A 26,198-nucleotide genomic window follows, 5' to 3' on the forward strand; every position below is an offset into this window, starting at 1 on the left:
GCAACTGTTGCATTTAAGTTTTAGGTCAGTTTTTTATAGAAACATTTTATTTCCTTATAAAGTATTGAGAATCAATTACATGATGTTTTGGTATGGCAAAAGGAAGACAGTGTTTTCTTTTTCTGTTTTAAAATTCTTGATTTTCAAACCCTTAATTTTAGACAAAAAGCTGAGAAGTGGTATGTCACAGTTATACTGAATGCATTTTGAAGGCAATGGATAGATTTTTGATAATGAAGTAATATTGTTTTCATAAGGAGAAAGCCAGCTTACTTCATAATTTAGGTAATAAGTATATTGATTTTGGAACCAGGATAAACCCTCAGCCTTTGATCAGTCTGCCACTGATATCTTCTCCAAAAATAGGTTTTAAAAAACAACTACAGGGGCACCTAGGTGGCTTGGCTGGTTAAGTGTCTGACTCTTGACTTCAGCTCAGGACATGATCTCATGGTTCATGTGATCTAGCCCCAGGTCCGTTTCTGCACTGACAACGTGGAGCCTGCTTGAATTCTCTCTTTCTAAATAAATAAACTTAAACATTTTTAAAAACTATAACTACAGAGATTTTTAGAAAATGGTTAGTAAAACCTAATAACCAGCTCAGCTACTGTGAATTAAACCATTTTGATCTTTGAGAAATAGTTTACTTAATGCTAGTATCTAACTACTATTCTTTAAAACCATTTTCTTGGGATCCCTGGGTGGCTTAGTCAGTTAAGTGCTTGACACTTGGTTTTGGCTCAGGTCACGATCTCATGATTCGTGAGTTCAAGCCCCACATCAGGCTCCATGCTGGTGTGGAGCCTGCTTGGGATTCTCTCTCTCTCCCTCTCTCTCTACCCCTCCCCTGCTCACTCTCTCATTCTCTCTCAAAATAAATAAATAAATTTTAAAAAATTCAAAATAAACCATTTTCTTTAAAAAGTAAATAAGGGTGCCTGGGTAGCTCAGACAGTTAAGCATCCGATTCCTGATATTGGCTCAGGTCATGATCTCTTGGTCATGGGATGAAGCCCCACGTCAGGCCCATGCTGAATCAAAATAAATAAGATTTTTTTTGAAAGCAAATAAGAATGAATCGGTTTAAGTGTTGAATGTCAGACAAGTGATACTCTATTTTACAAGAATTACAAATTGTTTATAATGGACATATATTGATAAAAATGGACATTACAAGAAAGATTTCATAGTAGCTTTAAAAAAACCCTTTTGATAAGAAAAAAGCCATTTTTTAAATAACGCATTGCCTACTTTTATAGGACTGACTGCTGATGCTAGAGTGGTAATAAACAGAGCCCGTGTGGAGTGCCAGAGTCATAAGCTTACAGTTGAGGATCCAGTAACTGTAGAATATATAACTCGCTTCATAGCAACCTTGAAGCAGGTAAGCCAGTATTCCGACAGATTTCTTCAGGCTTTCTTCTTTTGCATCATTATGGTTCCTGTCATGGGAATACCATAAGCACTCCAGTCATTTAATCCATTAAATCTACTAAACTCCTTATTCCTCCTCACATTTACTTCATTTAATCCATTAAATCTACTAAACTCCTTATTCCTTCTCACATTTACTTCATATTCACTCTCTTATTCCAGTGGACTGGATTGATTTGATCGTTAGAAATCTCAGTCACTATCAATTCTGAGAATTCTATTAAAATTTAAAAGAGCAATAAATCTCATATTTTAAGAGGATTTCTGTACTTCTCGTGATACAGTAACGAAAACCTTTTTCTTTTCTTTTAAGTTTACTAAAGAAATACCCATGATTCTTTCACCTGCAAACCTAAACAAAACTGATCATGTTTGGATTTGACTTCTGAATCCATACATAGATACACAGGTTGACATTACATAGAATCATGATGTATATAAGTATTCTCTTACTCTCATTTTATGTGCCCTTTATGTATGCCAGCATAGTCCTTATGCATACTTACCATTCTTACTATGTAATACTGTTTCCAGTTGCTCACTGGAAATTATTTAGATTGTTTCCAGTTTCTTTCCCTTTCTCATTCCCTTTCTCAATTTAGTACTTTAATAGCATTACTCTATCTTTGTCATAGCTTTTAGTTTTCTTTTTTGAATTATACTGTTAAATTAATTTTCAGTATGAGATTACTAGATTAGAGATTGTAATTGGTTTTAAGACTCTTGTTATATGTAGCTAAATTGCTTGGTAAAAAGATTGAACCAATTTTTATTGTGCAACCAGCAATGCATAAATGTATCCCTGAAGGATCATCAGCCTTGGGTTTCCATTTTTCTTTTATTTCGCAAATAAGTATAACATAGTACTGTAATAGTTGTTTTAATTTGTATTTTATAATTAGTAGTGAGGTTGATTTTTTTCCCACATGTTCATTTGCTATTTTCATTTCTTCTAGTGTAAACTATCTTTCCTTTTGACAGGCACTCTTGGTGGTTAAGAATGCGCCTCCAGGAGCACATTGGGGGTTTGAATCCTGGCTTTGCTACTTTCTAGTTAATGCCATGAGCACACTATTTAGTCTGTTTTTTTGTAATTTTCTTCTTTATGGAATAAACATTACAATAATACCTAGTTCGTTGAGCTGCATTGTGGATTAAATGATTAATACATCTAAAGCATTTAGAATATTTTCTGGCATGGATTTTGTCATTGTCCATGTAGAGATTTCTTTATAGACTATATATTCTAGATACTAAACTTTTAGACTATATACTTATAAAAAATTACCCTATTTTGTTTTTTTTTTAATTCATGTCTCAAGGAAGTCCAACATTTTTATATTTTTCTACTTTATTTTGGTTTGATTTTCTCAGCCGTTAAAAAGGTACCCATTAAAACACAAGATGTAGAGCATTGTATATACAAGGTTCCCAATTGTGGCTTTAGTTTTTCTTCTAGATATATAAAGGCTATACACAGAACATTTAATATACATTGTAAACCTGTAATAGTGGGGTTGCTACTGGGAAGGGGCCTGGGGCTGTGAGACAAAAGAGATCTTTTATGTACTCCTTTTGTACTTTTAAATTATTTTAACCCTGTGCAAGTACTACTTTTTCATTAAAGAAAAAAAAAAACATGGTTGTTTAAGCAAATAAGAGGGTCTCTCCTCTGAGGTATATTTACAAAACATTTACTTCATACCTCTGTGTGAACTAGGAATATTAAGAAATACAGGAGAATAAAGACACAAACCCTGCTCATTAAGAGTTTATTTATATTTGTAGCACAACTATTTGCATTCAAAATTTGAAGTGGCTAATAAAAATATATAATAATAAAATGAAAAAAAGGTGTGGACTTGAGCTTTCTGTCAGGGCTGCCCTGTGCACGACTTCTAGGGGCACCAGTCTCAGAATTAGTGGGAATTCCACTCTCAGGAAGTTCCTGGCACTAAAGTAAAAAGAAATACAATTGGCTTCCAGTGCCCTGTTGTCTGGGAAGGAAAAAAAAATGCTTTTTCTTCCAGAGAGATAAAGGTTTCCTTGTTTGGGAACTGAAAGAAATCTCTTAGTTGGGTTTTCTGTAGAGATAACTTAGTATAGAGTGAACAGAATATCCTTGGTAATAGTATCAAGTAAAAGTACTGATTATAATAGTGACAACTGTAGTATCTCTCAGAGTAAACCCCAAGGACTTCCTTCCAAAGCACAGCTCACTAAAATCAGCTTTACTAGGTGGGAACCAAAATGGCGTGACATATACAGTTCTCTGCTATATTAACAAGATTATAGTCTAGTTATGTTACCAAAAAGCATATAAAGCAATGAGAAAATAGTTTTAAGACCATATATAAGCACTCTTAATTATTTAATTTTACATACTGGATGCATTAATTTCATTAAAATTTCATCATGGATTGAAGTTACTCCAGAAGAAGTCAGAAAGAGGATCTTAAAGAAATACAGAATACTATTAGAATTTCTTAGTTGGTAAGTAATAGTGCTGTTCTTTGTATGGCCTCATAGCAAAAGTATTTGAAAAACACTCTATTTTTCAGAAATATACACAAAGCAATGGGCGAAGACCTTTTGGCATTTCTGCCTTAATTGTAGGTTTTGATGATGATGGTATCCCAAGATTATATCAGACTGATCCCTCTGGTACTTACCATGCTTGGAAGGTAAGTCATGAATTTGTTAATATAGTTTAGAAGTTAAGTAAATGTATTCACAGTAAAGTTTTATCATTTTCAGGGACATGACAAAAATTGTTGCATTAAAATATTTTTCTTAATTTTTTTAAGGTTTATTCATTTCTCAGAGAGAGAGCATGAGTGGGGTAGGGGCAGAGAGAGAGGGAGACACAGAATCTGAAACAGGCTCCAGGCTCTGAGCTGTCCGCACAGAGTCCGACTCTGGGCCTGAACTCACGGACCGCGAGATCATGACCTGAGCCGAAGTCGGACGCTTAACCAGGCGCCCCTTGTTGCATTAAAATACTGATGGTGGTACAAACTTTATGTAACCATTTAGCTAGTCAGCAACTACGATGGTTTTTGATGGATAGAGAAACACTTTGTTTTATTAATCACAAGGTCTTTTCCTTTTGAAAAGATGTGACAAACCTAAGTATATGTAAATGGCCAAATAAGAGATATATCCAGTTGCTGTTAACACACAATTGAATGAGCATTTAAGCCCCATAGTGAAGTATTTAATGCATCCTTTATTCGAGACTTAGAGTACCCCAAACTATGAATCAGTTTGGGGTACAATTTATATGGCAGTACATTACAATTTTCTCCACATAATTCTTGGAATATAATTTGTTTTCTGGATAAGTTGTCATTCCTGTTTCAGTACCTAAATACTAACTTTGCTTAATGGTACATTCAAATCTAATACAAAAGTCCAGGGCCTAGGGAAACTAGTGACAGTTTCCAGAAATAAGTTTTTGTATATTCTCATATATAAATATAGAAGTACCCCATAAAATCTAAATAATTTTTTATATTATTAAAGTTTAAACACCCAAGCTTTAAATAATTTCATGAGGGCGCCTGGGTGGCTCAGTCAGTTAAGCATCTGATTCTTGATTTTGGCTCAGGTCATGATCTCATGGTTCATGAGATAGATTCCCACATTGGGCTCTGCACTGACAGCAGGGAACCTGCTTGGGATTCTTTCTCTCCCTCTCTGCCCCTCCCCTACTCACACACACTTGCACGCTCGCACTCTCTCTCTCTCTCTCTCTCTCAAATAAGCTTAAAAAAAAATTTCATGAAGAGTTTATTTTACTGTTATTAAAAGTCAAATAGGGGACCTGGGTGGCTTAGTCGTTAAGTATCTGACTTCGGCTCAGGTCATGATCTCACAGTTCATGAGTTCAAGTCCCATATCAGGTGATCTCAAGCCCTGCTTCGGGTAAACACGAGCCCCATTTGAGGTGAGCCTCGCTTCTCTCTCTCTCTCTCTCTCTCTCTCTCTCTCTCTCTCTCCCTCTCTCCCATCCCCTCCCTCTCTCTCTCTGCGCCTCCTGGGATTCTCTCTCTCCATTTCTCTGCCCTTTGCTCACTTGTGCACACACTCTCTCTAAAAAAAAAATAATAATTAAATTAAAATTAAATATAAAAATAAGAGCCAAATAAATTAATGGGGAAATATTACCTTGGTCTTTATGTTTGTATTAACTAAAGGAGTTTTTTGGGCTAATCACACTCATTCTGTTTTATAAACCAATTAACCAGGCCAGTAAAACAGTGGATTATATTCTTGCCACAAAGATCTGAATATTTGTGTAAGCTACACACCTTCTTTTAAGTTACCTGGACAAACTGATTGGTAATCAGAAACTGTGAATTTGCCTGCTGCAAATACCAGACTTTTTTCTGCCAATTTAAGAAATCTTTTACACGTACTAGATTTCTTATGTTTCCCAAATCTATACTTTCAACAAGTTATTATAGCCTTTCTCAAAATATTTTGAAGTCTGCCATCTTCTGTTTGTATTAATTATTACATCATTACATTTCATTTCAATATCATAACATAATAGTTTCCAAGTTTACGTAATTTTTCATTTTAATCTGTTTGCTCCCTAGGGCCATACAGAGAAACACTTTTATTGCAAAGTCAACTAGTTAGGAAAATTATGGACTTTTTTTTAATTTGGGGGATTTCATTTATCATTAGGTCTGAAACTATGCTTTGCCGTGGTGTCTGAAGAACATGTAGTAGAGGTGGAGGGTGTGAACAGTGTGTGCATACACCTGCACACATGTATACCCCATAACCATTTTACTGATTTCACACATTGTACTTTCTTGTAGGATTTTGGTTGAAATCAAATGCAACTTAAAAACATGATAACAAAAAAACATTTGGAAACTTTTTCATTTTACGTATTTGGTAAGTGAGACTCAGGAGTCAAGTGATTTTTTTAAAAAGCCACACCACTAGTTAATGACAAAACTGTCATTAGAACTTAGGGTCTTCTGCCTTATTAGTACAGTGTTCCTTCCACTACCTCATGCTTAGGCCAAGTGATTCTTTATGTGTGTTATATAAATTCTGATATCCAGTCTTGAAAGGTAGAATAAAATCTTCTGGCTTTATTTCTGTTTTGGGGAAACTATGTATAGCACTTTAGCCATGAGATCAGGTGGGGTTTTTTTGTTTTTTTCATTTCTATGGTTTGTTTTTTACCAAGTAGCCTGATAAAGTGATACAATGGGCTGTTGAGGACATGGCTGTGGTACCATGTGGAGCCAACACTTTCACAGTGCTAGGATGTAGTTTTTTACAAGGCACAGAGAGAGGACACATGAAATGAATTATGGAAATGGGAAGTTAAAAATATAAACTCTGGCCACCTGACCTGTTGCAGAAATGAGAACAGAAATAACTGTTACCAGCACTTTGGTCGGTTTGTTGAGGTTCTTTATCTGGCATGTTAACACAGACTTTTGTTTTTTTAAGATTATGGTCCATTAGTGATCCTGCCTTAATGGATTATAGAGCCTTGAGTTAACTTTTTTCGCTTTATATGGGAATAATAAGAGAGATCTCCAGAAAATCCCTTGAGTACAAGACATCTCCCTGGTCCCATTGTATAATAGTAACTTTATTTCCCTTGATAATCAGAATCAATCATACCATCCTCACAGTAACCCATTATTTGCCTACTGGTTCAACGGCATGAGGAGTCCAAAATTGCCAAGTGGAAGTCTCAGCTTCTAGTTCAGTGAAATTATTGTTATATCCCCTAGTAGAACATTGCCTCTTCTCCCTCCCCTACCACGCTGCCAACTTGGGAACTAGGACCTTTAAACTGAAACAACCTGGGGCGCCTGGGTGGCTCAGTCGGCTCAGTCGGTTAAGCAGCCGACTGTGGCTCAGGTCATGATCTCACACTCTGTGAGTTCGAACCCCGCATCGGGCTCTGTGCTGACAGCTCGGAGCCTGGAGCCTGTTTCAGATTCTGTGTCTCCTTCTGTCTCTGACCCTCCCCTGTTCATGCTCTGTCTGTCTCTGTCTCAAAAATAAATAAACATTAAAAAAAAAATTTTTTTTAAATAAACTGAAACAACCTTAGAAGCAAAAATTTTATTAGTGGGATATCAGGGGTTTAATGAGACATCTATCCCTTGACTCCTAGATTTGTGGCTATGATCCTGTTTCCAGGCACACAAGAGGATCTTGTCGAACATAAACCTGGCTTCAGAAGATGCTGCCCGCCCCCCCACCCCCACCCCACACACACACCCCTGGTGCTATAACTGAGTCTTCAGTTGGCTATTCCCTATTTTTACTAGGCTGGCTTCTTTAGGATTACAGAACAAAGGAGCAGTGAATCCTATGGGCACAAGTATATTCTCTCAGTTCCTCCTTGGTCACCAGCAGTGTTTTGTAGGATACCATCATGGTGAAGAAAACATTCAGGAAGTTCACAGAAGGTGAGGCATTTGTTACAGGGAAATAAAACTCCTATCCGGAGTAAGTTTCTCTTCCAATAAAGGCATATAGCTGCCCCTTCCATGACAGAAGAGTCTTAAGAAATCAGTTAGCTGTGTAGTTCTGGCAGTATCCAGATCAGTGGAAACACCCTTTTTGAAATATTTTTCTTCTTATGTTTTCATATTGCAGAAAATATTATTTTTACTTGGAGTAATGGGTTCTGGGGTTTGGCACATTACATTAAATTATATTAATCAGAAATCCTCCTGCAACCACATAGAATACTAGAATGGTCATTAACATGTTTTTAATGCATAGCTGAACTTACAAAAAGGACAAAATCCTAAGGGGCCAGAAATAAAGAAGAAATTGAGTACCAGAGCAATAATCCTGTGAGTTGAAGATACCTCTGTGCCAGGGATATTGTAGTGTAGGATTCCCAAAGATAATTCACTATCAAAAGTTACAAAGTAAAATATATAAAGAGTCCATCATTTAACAAATATTCGCTCTAGGGGTTCCTGGGGGGCTCAATCGGTTAAGTGTCTGACTGTTGATTTGGGCTCATAGTATGATCTCACAGTTCATGAGATCAAGACTCACATTGGGCTCTACATTAACAATGCAAAACCTGCTTAGGATTGTCTCTCTCCCTCTCTCTCTGCCCCTCCATCACTCACATGCATGCTCACACTCTCTCAAAAAAAAAAAAAAAAAAAAAACTTAAAAAAATATTCCATCTATAAATATTTGAATTGCATATCAAATATTGTTCTAGGTTCTGGGGATACAGAGATAACAAAAATATGTACTGATGGTATACATGTAACATAAATCCTTTGGGGAAAAAGAACAGGTTGGGAGGAGAGGATGTGATTGGTAGGTAAGGTAGTCAGGGAAAGCACCTTTGAAAAAGTGATATGTGAACAGAGGCCTGAAGAAAGTAAAGGAGCGAGCCAGGTAGTTATTTCTGTGGTATTCCAAACAGGAACCAATAAGGCAGCAGTATGTTCCATATCTGTGAGACATCAAGCTGTATGCAGAGCATATGACTGTGCTGTGGTGACTGCAGAAAGATAGTGATGAAGGATGAAGTAAGAAGCAGGAGGGGACTGATCTTACAGGGTCAAAAAGGCCATTGTAGGACTTGCATATTAAATAGGGCGATGTAGAGAGCCATTTGATTTTTTTGCATAATAGAATAACATGATCTGGCTTTTATATTTTTAAAGTATCTGTGTGGCTGCTGTATTGAAATAGACTGTATAGTAAGGTCGAAGCAGGCAAACAAGTTAGAAGGCTATGTCCAATAATAATCTAGGTTAGGGGCATTGGACCAGTGGAAGATGGGGAAGGAGCCAGCATAGTCTGTAAAGGAAGAGTACCCAGAGAGTGGCATCCTGGATCACAAGTGAAAACACCATTCCAAGAAGAGTTGATCAGCTGAGTCAGTGCCACTGAGTCAGATGAAAAGTGAAATGACTGGATTTGGCAATGGGCAGGTCATTGGTGACCTTGACAGGAACTTCTCATAGTGACGAGAGACTGATTAGAGTGGACTTAAAAGAAAGGGAGAAAGTTCCAAGAGTCATCAAGCTTTCATACATTCCGTATGAGACCACACAAAGGATAACATTGTTCTATTACTCATCAGCTAAGAAATTCTAATAGTAAATAAAGTATTGCTGCCAAAATGGCCTTATCAATATTTTTTCTGTATATCTTTAAGATATACCAAGATACATCTGCAAGGTATTGTTTTGGCTCTTAACAACAGGGATGTGATGATTCTTAACATATAAGGGTTTATTTTTCTCATATACTTAGAAGTTTGAGGATAGATGGTCACTGGTATTTGTCTCTTTTATTATCATAGTCTTTGCCCATGCTCTCAAAGTGGCTGCTAGATCTCCAGCCAACCTGTCTGCATTCCAGGTACCAAAGGTTTCTAGAAATTCCACCCATTTATTTCCACTTATCTATTCCTACTGGTAGCTGGGGCTAGGAAATCCTACTTTTCAGCAGGCACATTGCCTAGAGTTCTGTCACAAAGGAAGAATGGATATTGGCATTGGCTGCTAATGATCTTTGCTATAGAAATCATCATTAATCATTACAGGCAGGAAAAAATACTGCAAGACTATCAGAGTCTTCTGAAGTGGGCTGGGGGAGGGGTGGGCGAAGGGTTGGGAGAAAGGGTGGGGACTTGAGCATGGCAAGAAGATCTTAAGAAACCAGTCAAGTAGATAAGAATTAAAGAATTTTTATATTAGCAATTAGGAGAATTGGACAGGAAAGTCACCAGGAATTTATAAGGTGACCTTTAAGGGCTCAGTGAGATTTTTTGGATAAACCACTACCTTATGTTCTTCCTCTCATAGCAACACCTAGTTACCCCCCCAAAACTAGTAGCTAATAATACTCCAAAGTCATACCAGTCTTTACCTTTGATCTTAGTGAAATTTCAAAGCCACAAGATTCAATTTAAAATTTCACAACTATTTATTTTAGTCCTCTGAAATATAAAGGCATAGAAAAAGTTCTGTGAAATAAAAATAATCTTCTGCTAACAGGAACAATACACTGTCAGGCAGTACAAAAGGTAGGCTTTCATGCTCACTTCCTAAAATCTCTTTTGAGATCTCTTTCTTATAATCAAAACTAACCATAACCACTTAGAACTAAGACTTTCCCTCATTCACTGCCAGGATCCTTCATTGAAAGGATGGACTTTTCTGCTGGTTCCTCTCACTCTCTAAAATCATCAAAGCGAAGGGTCAGGTGGCAGCACAGTGTATAAAGTTCAGAGCTTGGACTGTCACTTCAAACTACTTGGTTTCAAAGCTCAGCTCTTCTACTTACCCGGTCTTCCGAGATCTTGGGTAAAATTACTTAAGGCACTGGTTCACAAATTGGGCTGATTTTGTACCCACTGAGAGACATTTGGCAATATCTAGAGGCCTGTTTGGTTGTCACAACTGGGGTGGGGGATGCTACTGGCATCTAGTGGGTAGAGGCTGCTACACATCCTACAATGCACAGGGCAGCGCCCAAGCAAAGAATTATCCAGCTCGAAATGTTAATAGTGCTGAGGATGAGAAAGCTCGTTTTGACATTTCCAACCTCCCATTTCTTCATTTGTGAATTGAGGTTAGTAATTATTTAATTGTTTTTGTGATGGTTGAATGAGAGAATCCATGCAAAATGCTCAGCATAGTGCCTGGCACGTAAGTGCTCTGTTAATATGAACTACTGTTATCATCCTCATTATCATCACTAATACTCATCTAGATATTTATTTTTTTTATAATTTTTTTTTTTACAGTTTATTTATTTTTGAGACAGAGAGAGACAGAGCATGAATGGGGGAGGGTCAGAGAGAGAGGGAGACACAGAATCCGAAACAGGCTCCAGGCTCTGAGCTGTCAGCACAGAGCCCGACGCGGGGCTCGAACTCATGGACCACGAGATCATGACCTGAGCCGAAGTCGGACGCTTAACTGACTGAGCCACCCAGGCGCCCCTCATCTAGATATTTTGACTGAACGAAATATATATATTACGCGTGGCCATGCAGCCAGGGCAATCGTTCACCTCTTTCCTTCATCTGAAGAAAATTTCGAAGGAACAAAGAAAAATGGGGAATGGAACAGAAGAATCTTCTTTCATTTACAGAATCAAAGATAATGAATCAGTAATTAGGTGACCATTCTATTCTAGGTTCTAAGAAAATGGTACGCATGGTCCTATTCATATAAACAGTTTCTTCTTCATGCCAATGTCCTTTTTTCCTATTTTCTTTCTTCCTTTTGTACTGTATTACAAAGTTATACCTCCTTTCCTCTCTACCTCTTTTGGAATTTCAACTGTTTCAGTCTTTTCTGGTTATCAAGGAGTTGGAAGCCATTAAAGTAGTAGAAAGCATTGACCAGGACAAGACAGTGGTATGTTTGAAGATAAGTCATACCAACATTACAGATTATTCATGTAGTAACAAAATGAGCTGCTGAAATGTTAGCTAATTTTTCAAAACTACAATTTTCACGTAGTAATTACACTAAGAAATGTGGTAGTAAACTCTCCACTGAGTAACCATAAATTCATTCATACTGCAATGATATTAATAATTATCTTATTTTTCAAGGCAAATGCAATAGGCCGAAGTGCTAAAACTGTCCGAGAATTTCTAGAAAAGAATTACACAGAAGATGCTATAGCAAACGACAATGAAGCTATCAAATTAGCAATAAGAGCTTTGCTAGAAGTAAGTGATCTAATAAAGCATATTCAGGAAAACATGTTTTTTTCCCTTATCTATTTGCTTCAAAAAGTAAAATTTGCTGAAGTGATTCTACTATTGTGCTTATTCTACATTAGGTTGTCCAGTCTGGTGGAAAAAACATTGAACTTGCTATAATAAGAAGAAACCAGCCTTTGAAGGTAAGTCATTAACCAAAGAGGAAAAAACATATGTAGTATAAAGTAATTTGACAACGGTTGAATCTTGTCAAGATGTTGACGCCTGTGAATCTTCATTAAATGCCTGAAAACTCCATTAGCATCCACTGGCAACATGATGACTTCTGTTTTGTTTCTGTAGGCTAATGTTCACTAATTCGCATGTGCTTATTGTGAGCACTTACCTATCCCTGGTCCTTTGCGAAGACTTAGAGGTGCTGAGATCTGTATGTAGTCCTACCCCATTTAGTATGTATTCTTCGAGGCAGGAACCCCTACTGAGCCAGTCATGTATGGGGTTGGTATAGAACATTGCCTATGGATATTTATTCCCAGCACCATAAACAAGCACACCTCGAAGATGCTGAGGATTCAGTTCCAACCACCGCCATAAAGCCAGTATTGCAGGGCCACCTGGTTGGCTCAGTTGGTTGAGCATCCGACTGTTGATTTCAGCTCAGGTGGTGATGTCACAGTTGTGAGACTGAGCCTCGAGTCAGGCTCTGTGCCATGGACGTGGAGTCTGCTTGAGATTTTCTCTCTCCCTCGACCCTCCCCGACTCTTGCACGTACACACACATTCTCTAAAAAAAAAAAAAAAGAGAGAGAAAGAAAGAAAAAAAAAGCCAATATTGCCACAAAACAAGTCAAATGAATTTTTTGGTTTCCCAATGCATGTAAAAGTTATATTTACACTATACTGTAGTCTCTTTAAGTGTGCATTTTGTCTAAAAAAAACAAAAACAATGTACCTAATTAAAAAATACAATGCTGCAGTGCCTGGGTGGCTCAGTTGGTTGAGCATCAGACTTCGGCTCAGGTCATGATCTCGCAGTTCATGAGTTCAAGCCCCGCATTGGGCTTGCTGCTGTCAGCATGGAGCCCACTTCAGATAGTCTGTTCCCTGCCTCCTGCCCCTCCCCTGCATGCTCTCTCTTTCAAAAATTGAATGTTAAAAAATTACAGTGCTAAAAAATGCGAGCCAATATTTGAGCTTTCAGTGAGTCATAATTTCTGATTACAGATCACCATAACAAATATAATAGTAATGAAAAAATTTGAAACCTGAGAACTACCAAAATGTGACACAGACACAAAGTGAGCAAATGCTGTTGGAGAAGTGGTGCCAATAAACTTGCTTGATGGAGGGTTGCCGCACACCTTCAATTTGTAAAAAATGCAGGGGTGTCTGGCTGGCTTGGTTGGTCGAGTATGTGACTCTTGATCTTGGGGTTGTGAATTTAAACCCCACGTTGGATGTAGAGCTTACTCAAAAGAAATTAAAACCCCAACAATTGATTAAAAATGTAGTATTTGCGATGCACAATAAAACAAGGTATTCTGTAGAAAGCAGTTATTCTTCCCGTCTTTTTACATCTTCTGAAAATCAAGATATGCTTCCAGCCAGTGTCATTCAGCTACCGTTAGTATAACTGTTGGCCCTCCAGGCTTCTAACGTAATGTTATCCTTCATTATGTCAGAAACCCTCTACACCTCTTGTCTACTGGTTTTTATCTATTGTCTCTCCTTTTCAGTTAGAAGTGCCTTGAGCCTCTGTGAGACATAAATTTTAATACCTGGTGTGACAACCTTTCTGTATTTCTTTGAGGCAAGTCTGTACCTTTTGTTAACCATTATGGGTTGAAACTGCAGAGGCACAAAATAAATTGTCCAGAGTATTGTGATGGAGGACTCACTGGCTAAAGAACATTTGAAATTCGGTTCACCACTGTTCCTTAGGTAGAACTGTACACGGTACAGTTTGCCAGCTCTCTAGCCGAGAGTGTAAAAAGCACGTAAAGCATGGGAAACCATATGAAAAGTATACTAAGAAGGATTATTTTACATATACTTTCTGTTTTGAAGGAAGTATTTCAAGGGGATACAGTATTAAAGTCAGCATTGGGTGGAGCAGTGGGCCTTTTGTTTTTTGAGTTGTGTTGTTGTCGTTTGTTCCGACACAACATTCGCACCTCGTACCGGTCAGCCAGAAGACGGGGAGGTGAGGATACGGCAGTGGCAAAGCTTCAATGACTAAGAGAAATGGGGAAATGGGTGGAGGTCCTGCCCCTGCACGGCCCCCCAAAAATAACCACGGTGCTGAGATGGAGTGTAGAGATGGGAACTGGGCCGTGTTGTCATCCCTGCTGTCGAGGGTCTCAGGGCAGATGCACCAACAGCACAAGGACACAAAAGCACTGAGGCCAGACTCGCCTCTCCAGCTCCATCGCGTACATGTCTACCCACAGGGATAGACACACCCAGGCGTGCATATATTTTTACTTAGGAGTGCTAGGATGGTATGCGCACTGGCAGCAAAGTTACACCGCCTCTCCACACGCTGTTTCACGATACGCTGTGTAACACACAGGGCATGTGCTTTGGAATTGGATAGACCTGGGTTTAAGTTTAGAGTTACAGAGACCTAAGTTCCAACACACTGGTATATTTAGTAGTGTGACCTTGAGCGAGTTGCTCCCCTCTTTACTTTTCAATACAATAAAATTGATTTGTATAAAATAAAAGCTGTTTTTGCTTCACACTGTAGTGAGGGAGCTGTAAACACAGCAGTGTAAGTCACCTTCTCCCTGCCGCTTTGGCTCTTCTCGTGGCTGGTAAAACAGGCCAACCTATTAGAGAGTCAGACAGTGGAGTGGAGAGGAGTGGGGAGTTCGGCAATGAGTTACTTGCCCATAAACAGAATGAGTCTGCATTTAAATGTTTTCAGAGTTACAGTCATATATATGATATGTAATGCAATATAACATTCTGCCCTCCTTTCTTTTTTAACACAATGATAGTAGAAATGTCATGGAGTTAAGTTTTGTCCATATTTGTTATAAATATGTTGCTTATATACATATTATATATTTGCAGATATAAAGTTAAAGTTTAAATAGAAAATATAAATACCCATTTCAGGTGAGCACAAGCCCCACTTTGGGTGAGCTTGAGCTCCACTTTGGTTGACCGTGAGCCCTGTTGTGGGTTTAAACAAAAACAAAAAACACAGGCTCCATTTCAGGTGATCCCTGCCTCTCTCTCCCTCTCTGTCTCTCTTCCTCTCTGTCTCCCTCTCTCTCTGCCTCTCTCCCTCTCTCTTGCATCTCTCTCTGTCCCTCACTCACTTGCACTGCCTGTCTCAGAAAGAAAGAAAGAAAGAAAGAAAGAAAGAAAGAAAGAAAGAAAGAGAAAGAAAGAGAAAGAAAGAAAGAAAGAGAAAGAAAGAAAGAAAGAAAGAGAGAAAGAAAGAAAGAAAGAAGAAACAGAAACAGAAAGAAAGAGTAAATATAAATGTATAGGGGCACCTGCTGGGTGGGTCAAGTGGTTAAGCATCTGACCCTTGATTTTGGCTCAGGTTATGATCTCATGGTTTGTGAGTTCGAACTCCACGTCAGGCTCTGCCTAACAGTTTGGAGCCTGCATGAGATTCTCTTTCTCTCTCTCTGCCCCTCCCTCTCTCTCTCTTTCTCTCTCTCTCTCAAAAATAAATAAATAAACACTTTAAAAAATAAGGTATAAATGTATAAAATATAATTTATATTGGAAATATTTAGAAATTACTGGTGTAATTGAAATTTGCTTTTAATTTTTTTTTCTTTTCAGATGTTTAGTGCCAAAGAAATTGAATTACAAGTAGCTGAAATAGAAAAGGAAAAGGAAGAAGCAGAGAAGAAAAAATCCAAGAAGACTACCTAATTCTTAGGATGAACATTAGGAGCCTTTAATGTTTTGTTTTACTCCTTGGAATTCTTAGTGAAGTTTTAAAGGAAGTAAGTTGGTTTGCAGCATTACATTGAATAGTTATATGCTGTTTTGAGAATGCCACATCTGTAGCTGTCTTCAGACTGTTACATAGACAGACTTAGTATGAAGATACTCTTTGAAAAGAAATTTCGGTAATTGTTGAAAGCAGTCATAATTCCATATAAGCCTGAGCCTTATTTATGCAAACCTAAGAAAAACACTTTAATTTTTAAAAATTAATAATTTGTTGATGTTTGAGTATTGACTATCAGGTAAAGAGATAGCTATTTCAAAATAAACTGAATACTGAGTCATACTTCACGAATGATAAAAACATCTTTGTGTTGGTAAATTGCCAAAATTTTGTCAGAGCCTTCTTCATTTTTAAACATTTTATCATATTTATTTTACCTTTGTCATTTTATAAGTTGCAGTACATTATTTTTTTCCACAGAACAAGTATTAAAGGCCTAATCTAGATAGGCAGTTCAAGTGTGGTAAGAGCTTATAAGAGCATCTGAATGAGGTACTATATATAGGAAAACAAGGAGAGAAATGGATACATATAAAATTCTTAGTTTCAGTTTTTATTTTATCTTAGTGTCCAGTATGTTAGGTTTGTTACATGTTCCATCAGCTATCTGAGTGCTTACTATGTGCTTGGCCTTGAGCTAGGCTTATTAGGAGTAATAAAAAAATATAAAAAGTGATCCCTGTCCACAGAGGGCCCACAAAAAAATGTGCTTAATTCCTGTATGAGGTTATATTTTTGAAGACAAAGGATATTAATAGGCATAAAAACAATAGCCTATATATCTTACTATTTTAGAGCTTTGTCTTCTCTCTCTCTCTCTCTCTCTCTCTCTCTCTCTCTTAATTTTAGAGAGCATGTGAGCAGGGGAGAGGGTAAGGAGTAGGAAGACAGAGAATCTCCAGCAGGCTCCATTCTCAGTGCAGACCCCAACACAGGGTTGGGATCATAACCTAAGATGATGACCTGAGCCAAACCAAGTGTCAGACACTTAACCGACTGAGCCACCCAGGTACCCCCTTTTTCTTCTTTTTAATGTTCTTTTTGAAAATGGAGAGGAGAGAGGTTGAGTTTTTGCAGAGGAATGAAAAGCTCAGAATAGATGTTAACAGAAAAGAATCCGTTTGGGGGAACAACTGCCATAAGACGATCTAAGCCATTGGTGGTTGTAGTGCTCTGAAGCAAGGGAAAAAGAAAACAGAGTCAGAATTTTCAGAGATATAGGCGTACCTGGGTGGCTTGGTTAGTTAGGCATCTGACTCTTGATCTCAGCTTAGGTCTTGATCTTGAGTTCAAGCCCTATGGGTGTGGAGCCTACTTTAAAAATATATATATATACATAAGAGATACAAAGACACTGGGGCATCTGGGTAGCTCGGTTGGTTAAGCATCCAACTCTTGATTTTGGCTCAGGTGACGATCCCTGGGTCGTGGGATCTAGCCCTGTGTCAGGCTCTGCGCTGAAAATGGAGCCTGCTTAAATAAATAAAACAAAATTTAGATTTTTTTAAAAAAAGGGAGCAAGAGATAAAGACCTTAACAAGGCTACCTCACTGGTATTCATCTTGGGCCAAATTCCTGTGGCCTGCTGCTGATGCATTTCACTTCCTCAGAAGCACTGCAGGGCATTTTCTAAGGCAGAATGTACAATTTGTATTCTACTCTACTTCAGGCCACTCTTACTCTACTCTGACTTATGTCACTCTGACTGCCTTTCTGGTTTCATAGGAACCATGGAATTTTGCAGCTTCCTCTATTTGTCCTCTGTTTTGTTTTCGATACTATGATTCTTTGCTTTGAGTCATACTGTATACCTTTCTTCTTTAGAACTTAGAATCAAAGATAAGTATTTGTTCCCTGTCACTTCTGGCCCCTCTTAGCTTTCCAGAAGCAAAGATGCTTCCCAAGTGGAAGGCCTGCTAAATAAAATATTAGGCTTTTGGAAAAAGAACCTCACCACTTTGAAAATCAGTGATCAGCTCTCTCTGGAGGTATCTCAACACACATGCACACCTAACATACAACGTAAAGGGCAGGATGTTCACATTACCCTGCTGTACTGCAGTGAGCCCATTATGAATTCTTAATACTCTTGATACATTATTTGATAATAAACATTTGACAAATATTGAGTGTTTTCAGTGGCAGACACTATTAGATGCTAGGGATATAGTGGTAAGGAGCAGACTCCCAATTTGTCCCCATTACTGTGTAATGAAAAGGTGGGTATTAAACCCAAATTGGGATTAACTCTGTGAAGCTCTGTGTCTGTTTTCCCTTCTAAACTAGAAGTCCTTCAGGAAGTTGGACTGGGATTTACATCTCTTTCATCTTTGTTTCCACAGGTTGCCTATCATTAAGACTTAATACTTGCTTGTTGGGCTGTGTTGACCTATGCAGATTGTTGCAAATATCAGAAATTGAGAGTGGGGAGAGGAATCATCTAATCTCTCACTTAGTGTAGAAGTCAGTTTCCTGATTTCTTTTGGCCCTTGTTGAACATCACAGTAATGGGAAGATATCACATGGTCAATGAATAGTGCAGGCAGGGCCCCTGAAAGTGGATTCCACCCCTGGTGAAATAAAAATGAGAGGACTTGAGGAAGAGAAGAATATATTGTTATGGCCCCGGAAAGCCTTCTAAGGGTGCAGTAATTTGAAGTCACATTCCCCAATCACTCATGCCTGATTGAACATTACCTTTGTGCTGGGTACTGGAGATGAACAAGATACGGTCCTTGTGTTGAAAAGGTCATAGTGCCAAATAGTTGAGCCCATTCTGACAAGTTATAGGAATAACGAAAAGTGTATTTCCCTTATAATCTGAGTTTAATATACAGCATTGCTTGCTGATGGTTCTGGAGTGACTTATTTAAATCTTTGCTAGTAAATGCCGCACACAACACCGGTTCTTTTAAAAGGGAAATGAGACCTATTTTGTGTGTTAAAATGAAGAAGGTGGTAATACCTCCCTGTCTCCCAATTTCAACTTCCGATCTGAGGACAGGACAGTCTATACTGCCAAATCCATCTGGCCATAAATAGATATAATGTTAATGACTCTTCTCTGAACCACTGCTGAGCTGTGTGGCTTCCATGCTTCCTATCTGGGAATAATAGGGATACATTATCCAAATGCTATGGTTATAATTCCACCGCTTGTTTTTATTTTTAAGTTTTATTTATTTATTTTTTTAATTTTTTTTAACGTTTATTTATTTTTGAGACAGAGAGAGACAGAGCATGAACGGGGGAGGGGCAGAGAGAGAGGGAGACACAGAATCGGAAGCAAGCTCCAGGCTCTGAGCCATCAGCCCAGAGCCCGACGCGGGGCTCGAACTGACGGACCGTGAGATCATGACCTGAGCTGAAGTCAGACGCTTAACTGACTGAGCCACCCAGGCGCCCCACCCCTTGTTTTTACTTAAGGAGTACTCATACAGTATTTGTTACATACCAGACACTTTTGCGTTCTTTACAAACATTAACTCATTTAAGTGTCTTCACAACTGTCATGAGACACATGTAATTGATGTCCATAGTGCTGACCTTATAGTGCTTTGCCACCACAGCTGTCCATCAAAATGGACACCCACATCCCTCCCCCACAAAGCTGTTTCATGACAGGACTTATTTATTTATTTCACGGGCTGTATTCTTCCTGTAAGAGGCATGAGGGTCTGATTATTTCTGGCTCATTTGCTTTGTTTGTTTTACTTTGGAAATCTGTTATTTTGGCCAAGTTTCACTGATACGCACAAAGTAATTTTTTTGTTTAACATGAGGTTTTAACCAAAACATACTCTTAACACGCTTGTTACTTAAAATAATCATTTTTACTTCTTTTACTAAGAGAAAATCCCCGATATGGAAGCGCTTTATGTTTTTTCTGCATCGTATTCTCAAGGTGAGATAATCACAAACGTTTGGTTTTAGGAATCAGCTAAACAACTGTGCTTTACATCATTGGGTATGGTTAACTAGACAGTCTGAAAATCCCTCACTACAGGCATAGAAACACTTTCTAACAAACATCTTTTTAAATGCATAGCTTAGCTGACAACAAGGGAAACCCCTAGAGGCCAAAAACAAAAGGATTTGAAAATCTGAGAACGCATTTTGATCAGATGTGGGTGCGGCCCTGTTTGTATTGGCACAAGGAATAAACGCTAAGAGTCAGGCAACAGAGCACCTAGGAACATCTCCACCCTTACTGGGGTACTTGGTTTATGGCAGCTAGTATTTCATATCAGTGGATAAAGGATTAAGTTATTCAATAAATGGTGACAGGACAACTGGTTATCCATTTGAAAAAATCGGACCTCTACTTCATTCTATTAAAATCAATTCCAGATGAATTAAACACCTAGACATAAAAAACAAAACTTTTAGAAGGAAAATAAAGATCTTCAAGACCTTGGTGATAAGGATAGATTTTCTAAACAAGATGCAAAAACTGCTAACAAGGAAAAGACTGATATAATTCAGCTACCTCTACATACATAGATAAAGTGAAAAGACAGGCCCCAAATGAGAGAAGACATTTGCAACACATTCAACTGACGAAAGGCATGCATCTGGAATTTATAAAGAACTGTTGATTCAAAGAAATAAAAAGTACAGTGCAACAGAAAAATGGGTGGAACATCTAAAAAATTTTTTTAATGTTTTTATTATTTATTTTTGAGAGAGAGAGAATGTGAGTGGGTTAGGGGCAGAGAGAGAAGGAGACACAGAATCAGAAGCAGGCTCCAGGCTCTGAGCTGTCAGCACAGAGCCTGACACGGGTCTCGAACTCATGAGCTGTGAGATCATGACCTGAGCCGAAATGGGACGCTCAACCGAGTAAGCCACGCAGGCGCCCCAGGTGGAACATTTAAACAGGCAGTTCACTGGCACAAAAACAGACACATAGACCAATGGAACAGAATAGAAACCCCAGAACTAGACCCACAAACGTATGGCCAACTAATCTTTGACAAAGCAGGAAAGAACATCCAATGGAAAAAAGACAGTCTCTTTAACAAATGGTGCTGGGAGAACTGGACAGCAATATGCAGAAGATTGAAACTAGACCACTTTCTCACACCATTCACAAAAATAAACTCAAAATGGATAAAGGACCTGAATGTGAGACAGGAAACCATCAAAATCCTAGAGGAGAAAGCAGGAAAAGACCTCTCTGACCTCAGCCGTAGCAATTTCTTACTTGACACATCCCCAAAGGCAAGGGAATTAAAAGCAAAAATGAACTACTGGGACCTTATGAAGATAAAAAGCTTCTGCACAGCAAAGGAAACAACCAACAAAACTAAAAGGCAACCAACGGAATGGGAAAAGATATTTGCAAATGACATATCGGACAAAGGGCTAGTATCCAAAATCTATAAAGAGCTCACCAAACTCCACACTCGAAAAACAAATAACCCAGTGAAGAAATGGGCAGAAAACATGAATAGACACTTCTCTAAAGAAGACATCCGGATGGCCAACAGGCACATGAAAAGATGCTCAACATCGCTCCTCATCAGGGAAATACAAATCAAAACCACACTCAGATATCACCTCACGCCAGTCAGAGTGGCCAAAATGAACAAATCAGGAGACTATAGATGCTGGCGAGGATGTGGAGAAACGGGAACCTTCTTGCACTGTTGGTGGGAATTCAAATTGGTGCAGCCACTCTGGAAAACAGTGTGGAGGTTCCTCAAAAAATTAAAAATAGACCTACCCTATGAGCCAGCAATAGCACTGGTAGGAATTTACCCAAGGGATACAGGAGTACTGATGCATAGGGGCACTTGTACCCCAATGTTTATAGCAGCACTTTCAACAATAGCTATGGAAATTATGGAAAGAGCCTAAATGTCCATCAACTGATGAATGGATAAAGAAATTGTGGTTTATAGACACAATGGAGTACTATGTGGCAATGAGAAAGAATGAAATATGGCCCTTTGTAGCAACATGGATGGAACTGGAGAGTGTTATGCTAAGTGAAATAAGCCATACAGAGAAAGACAGATACCATATGTTTTCACTCTTATGTGGATCCTGAGAAACTTAACAGAAACCCATGGGGGAGGGGAAGGGAAAAAAAAAAAGAAAAAAAGGAGGTTAGAGTGGGAGAGAGCCAAAGCATAAGAGACTGTTAAAAACTGAGAACAAACTGAGGGTTGATGGGGGGTGGGAGGCGGGGGGGGGGGGGGGGGGTGGGTGATGGGTATTGAGGAGGGCACCTTTTGGGATGAGCACTGGGTGTTGTATGGAAACCAATTTGACAATAAACTTCATATATTGAAAAAATAAATAAAAAATAAACAGGCAGTTCACAGAACAGGAAAGTTGAATTATTTTCTCTCTTTATGAAAAACTTACTAAATGATGTTCTACCAGACTAATCCAGGAAATGCATGTTAAAATGATGGCGATACCATTTTACAGCCATCAGACTGGCAAAAATTTTAAATGTATAAAATGTTGCATATGTATAAAGTGTATAAAATTTATATAAAATGTATATATGTATATACATAAAATGTATGTATAAAATATATAAAATTTATATAAAATGTATAAAAGAGTTGCATAAGAACTCTTATCTACTGCTCTTAGGACTGTAGACTAGGCCAACTGCTTTGGGCAGCAAGTTAGATCTAGTAACATCAAAGAGGCACGTGCCCTTTTACCAGCAATGCCACTCCAGGGCATACAGCCTACAGAAACTCTAACATACGTGCATAAAAATAATCACACATTGTTCGTGATAGCAACATATACAGACATATATGTGAAGTAACCTAATGTTTGTCCACTGACTGAATTGACTGAATACATTATGGTGTATTCATACAGTAGCATACCATATAGCAGGGGAAAAGAAGTCACTACAGCTACATGCATCAATATAGATATATCTCAAAAATATCATATTGAGTGGGGCGCCTGGCTGACTCAGTCTGTAGAGCATGGAACTCTTGATATCAGAGCATGGAGCCCACTTAAAAATTAAAAAAAATAATAATTAAAAAAAACCCATCATATTGAGTAAAAACTAAAGCCAGTTGTGAGAAAGTACACACGTGGTGTTTATAGAAAGCTTCAAAACCTACAAAGCTAAATATAGTGTTTAAAAGATACAGTGTTTAAGGTAAGACTGAAGAAAAACAAGGGAATGGTTGTTGCAAAGTTCAGGACAGTGAGGACGGTACTTGGGTTGGAGCCAGGGAGAACGATGCACAGGAGCTGGTTGGTGCCAGCAGTTACTTTCTCATTAACTCCACATACATTTTCAGTGGTTATTGAGCGGTTATAAAGACGCCCAATCTGATTAAAAGCTATAAGGTTTTTCACTAGGTTTTTTACACAAGGTTTTTTAATAGAGGGTTATAAAGGTGCATTTAAGATCATGATTGCAAGAGGTATGTATTAGAAACAACATGAAAAAATGTATGTAATAATCTCACTGAAAGAATTTTTATAGTATTACTCTTTTAATAATACATTCAAATAGTATATAACTTTAGGTTTTTTTTTTTTTTTTTTTTTTTGAGAGCGCGCATGCATGAAGGGAAAGGGGCAGAGAGAGAAGGGAAGAGAGAATCCCAAGCAGGCTTCACACTGTTGCAGAACCCCACACAGGGCTTGAACCCACAAACCATGAGATCGTGACCAGAGCTGAAATCAAGAGTCAGATGTGTAACCCAATGAGCCGCCCAGGTGACCCTAATTTTTTAAATTGTATCGTCAAATATTCCATCTCATTTTTGTCCCCCAGTGACTTAAGTTCCTCTTCTGAGAGGCAACCATATTATCAGGATGTTTCCACTGATGTTTTCAATATCTCCTATTGATATATTATACCTATAGAAACAAACACATGTAAATATATCTTTTAGTGCAAATGGTACCATACTGTATACTGTTCTGTATCTCGCTTTTTTCACTCAACATATATTTGAGGATCTTCTCATGTGAGGATCATTCTTTCCAATGTATAGATGTAACACTAAATTATCAGTCTTCTATTGATGAACATGTTGATAGTGTTGCTATTGCAGATGCTGCAGTGAATAACCTTTAGTCATTTCACAAATGTGGAAGTAGATAGGATAAACCACTAGATGTAGAACTGCAGGCTCAAAGGTATATTACACACTTTTATGTTTCTCCTAACGGTGAGCGAGAATCTCTCCCTTTCTACACCTTCCCATTGTAGTTGTGCTGGCTTTGTATGGTGTCAGCTCAGCTAACCTGAAACTGTTTTCCAGAATTCTCTTTCCTGTACAGTTCTGAGTTTGAGTTGGGCACAAGAGAAATTCGCATAAGATTTGAAAGGCAGAAGGGAAGCAGCTCAGGGTAAGAAGGCAGCTCACAAAAAATGCTGGTTTACTGGCCCGGTTGGTTAGTGTGGGAAGGCCTCCAGAACCATAGCTACACTAGTTCCTCCACATTCTGCTGGATCTTTTCCTTCAGACTCTGGGAACTGGGCCAGGCATGCAAGCAGCTTCATGACAAAGGACACCAACTTTTATATCAGGTCACAAGCATCCCCAGGTTGCAGGTGGTAAAAGATACATGTGGTTACAATTTGTCCTCATGGGTTACAGTTTATTCTTCACCCTCCCCGCTCCGTATCCACCATTCCTTCCTGACTACCACCAGACTCAGCGGATCAGTGTAACAGAGGGACAGCCTTAAAGAGACTTCTCCATCAACTCCCACAATTGGGAGGGATATAATTTATCTAGAAAATTGCCAATTCTGCATCATAGTGATTTCACTTCTTTAATTGAACCCAGATTGATACAATAGTGCTTCAAACATTTTTTGCCACTAAATAGGTGAAATTACAATCGTTTTTGCATTTTTACTTTTTAAAAAAATTCCCAATATTCAATTTGCATTTTTCTTATTATGAATGATGTTGAACATCTTTATGTTTGTTTAAATGTCTTTATGTTTGTTTAAATGCCTGGCTGGCTCTGTTAGTAGAGCATGCAATTCTTGATCTTGAAGTTGTGAGTTTGAGCCTCATGTTGGGTGTAGAGATTACTTAAAATATAAAATCTAGGGGTGCCTGGGTGGCTGGGTCAGTTAAGCGTCCGACTTCGGCTCAGGTCATGATCTCACGGTCCGTGAGTTCGAGCCCCGCGTCAGGCTCTGTGCTGACCGCTCAGAGCCTGGAGCCTGTTTCAGGTTCTGTGTCTCCCTCTCTCTCTGCCCCTCCCCTGTTCATGCTCTGTCTCTCTCTGTCTCAAAAATAAATAAATGTTAAAAAAAAAATTTAAAATCTAAAGGGGCATCTGGGTGGCTCAGTTGGTTGAGCAACTCTTAATTTCAGCTCCAGTCATGATCTCACAGTCATGAGATTGAGCCCCCCATTGGGCTCTGTGCTAAGTGCAGAGCCTGCTTGGGATTCTCTCACCACTCTCTCTGCCCCTCCCCCCACCCATGTGTGCTCGTCTCTCTCTCTCTCTCTCTCTCTCTCTCTCTCTCTCTCTTTCTCTCTCTCTCTCAAAAATTGTTTAAAAAAATTTTTAGAGAGATACAGAAAAAGAGAAAGTGGTGGAGGGGCAGAGAGAGGAGAGAATCTTAAGCAGGCTCCATGTGGACCCAACACATGGCTCAATCTCACCACCCTGAGATCAGGACCTGGGCCAAAATCAAGGGTTGGACGCTTAACTGATTGCATTACCCAGGCACCCCACTCAAACATTTAAAAAATATATAAATAATAAAATCTTTTAAAAAAATAAATAAATAAAGGCCTTTTGAATTTTCCTTCCATTGATTGCTCATACCTGTTACCTACTTTTTCCAATGGATTTTGTGTGTGTGTTTTTTTTTCCTCATTGCTTTGTAACAGCTTTGTATATATTTGGGAAATTACCCTTCTGCATATGTGCTAGGGCAATGCCAGCTACTATAATAGATGAATCCACAGTAAACGTTTATTTCTCAATAACAAATCCCATTGCTGATAGCAATCCTCCAAGCAAAAATCTAGGACTCCTCCTTCCCCATTTTCTGGCTCTGCCGTCTTCAACATGCCATTTACTTTCT

The 26,198-nt window shown here is 38.5% G+C and overlaps 1 protein-coding gene across 2 annotated transcripts in view; it reads left to right on the forward strand.

The window, feature by feature from the left end:
- PSMA8 (proteasome 20S subunit alpha 8) overlaps nucleotides 1-26,198 on the forward strand; it is a 63,141-nt gene that overhangs the window by 32,787 nt on the left and 4,156 nt on the right. Inside the window, exons 3-7 of one of the 2 annotated variants that reach the window (XR_006195428.1) lie at nucleotides 1,263-1,387; nucleotides 3,999-4,121; nucleotides 12,041-12,160; nucleotides 12,274-12,336; nucleotides 15,962-16,128. Coding sequence is in view for 1 of the 2 variants with exons in the window: in XM_042911163.1 (XP_042767097.1) it covers nucleotides 1,263-1,387; nucleotides 3,999-4,121; nucleotides 12,041-12,160; nucleotides 12,274-12,336; nucleotides 15,962-16,054 (524 nt within the window). In the remaining variant the exon portion in view is untranslated. Of the gene's footprint in view, nucleotides 1-1,262; nucleotides 1,388-3,998; nucleotides 4,122-12,040; nucleotides 12,161-12,273; nucleotides 12,337-15,961; nucleotides 16,419-26,198 lie in introns of those variants that run through there. The other variant, XM_042911163.1, reaches the window with a different exon arrangement.

This window comes from Panthera leo, chromosome D3 (assembly GCF_018350215.1).
Source record: "Panthera leo isolate Ple1 chromosome D3, P.leo_Ple1_pat1.1, whole genome shotgun sequence".
In the NCBI taxonomy this organism is placed as follows: domain Eukaryota; kingdom Metazoa; phylum Chordata; class Mammalia; order Carnivora; family Felidae; genus Panthera; species Panthera leo.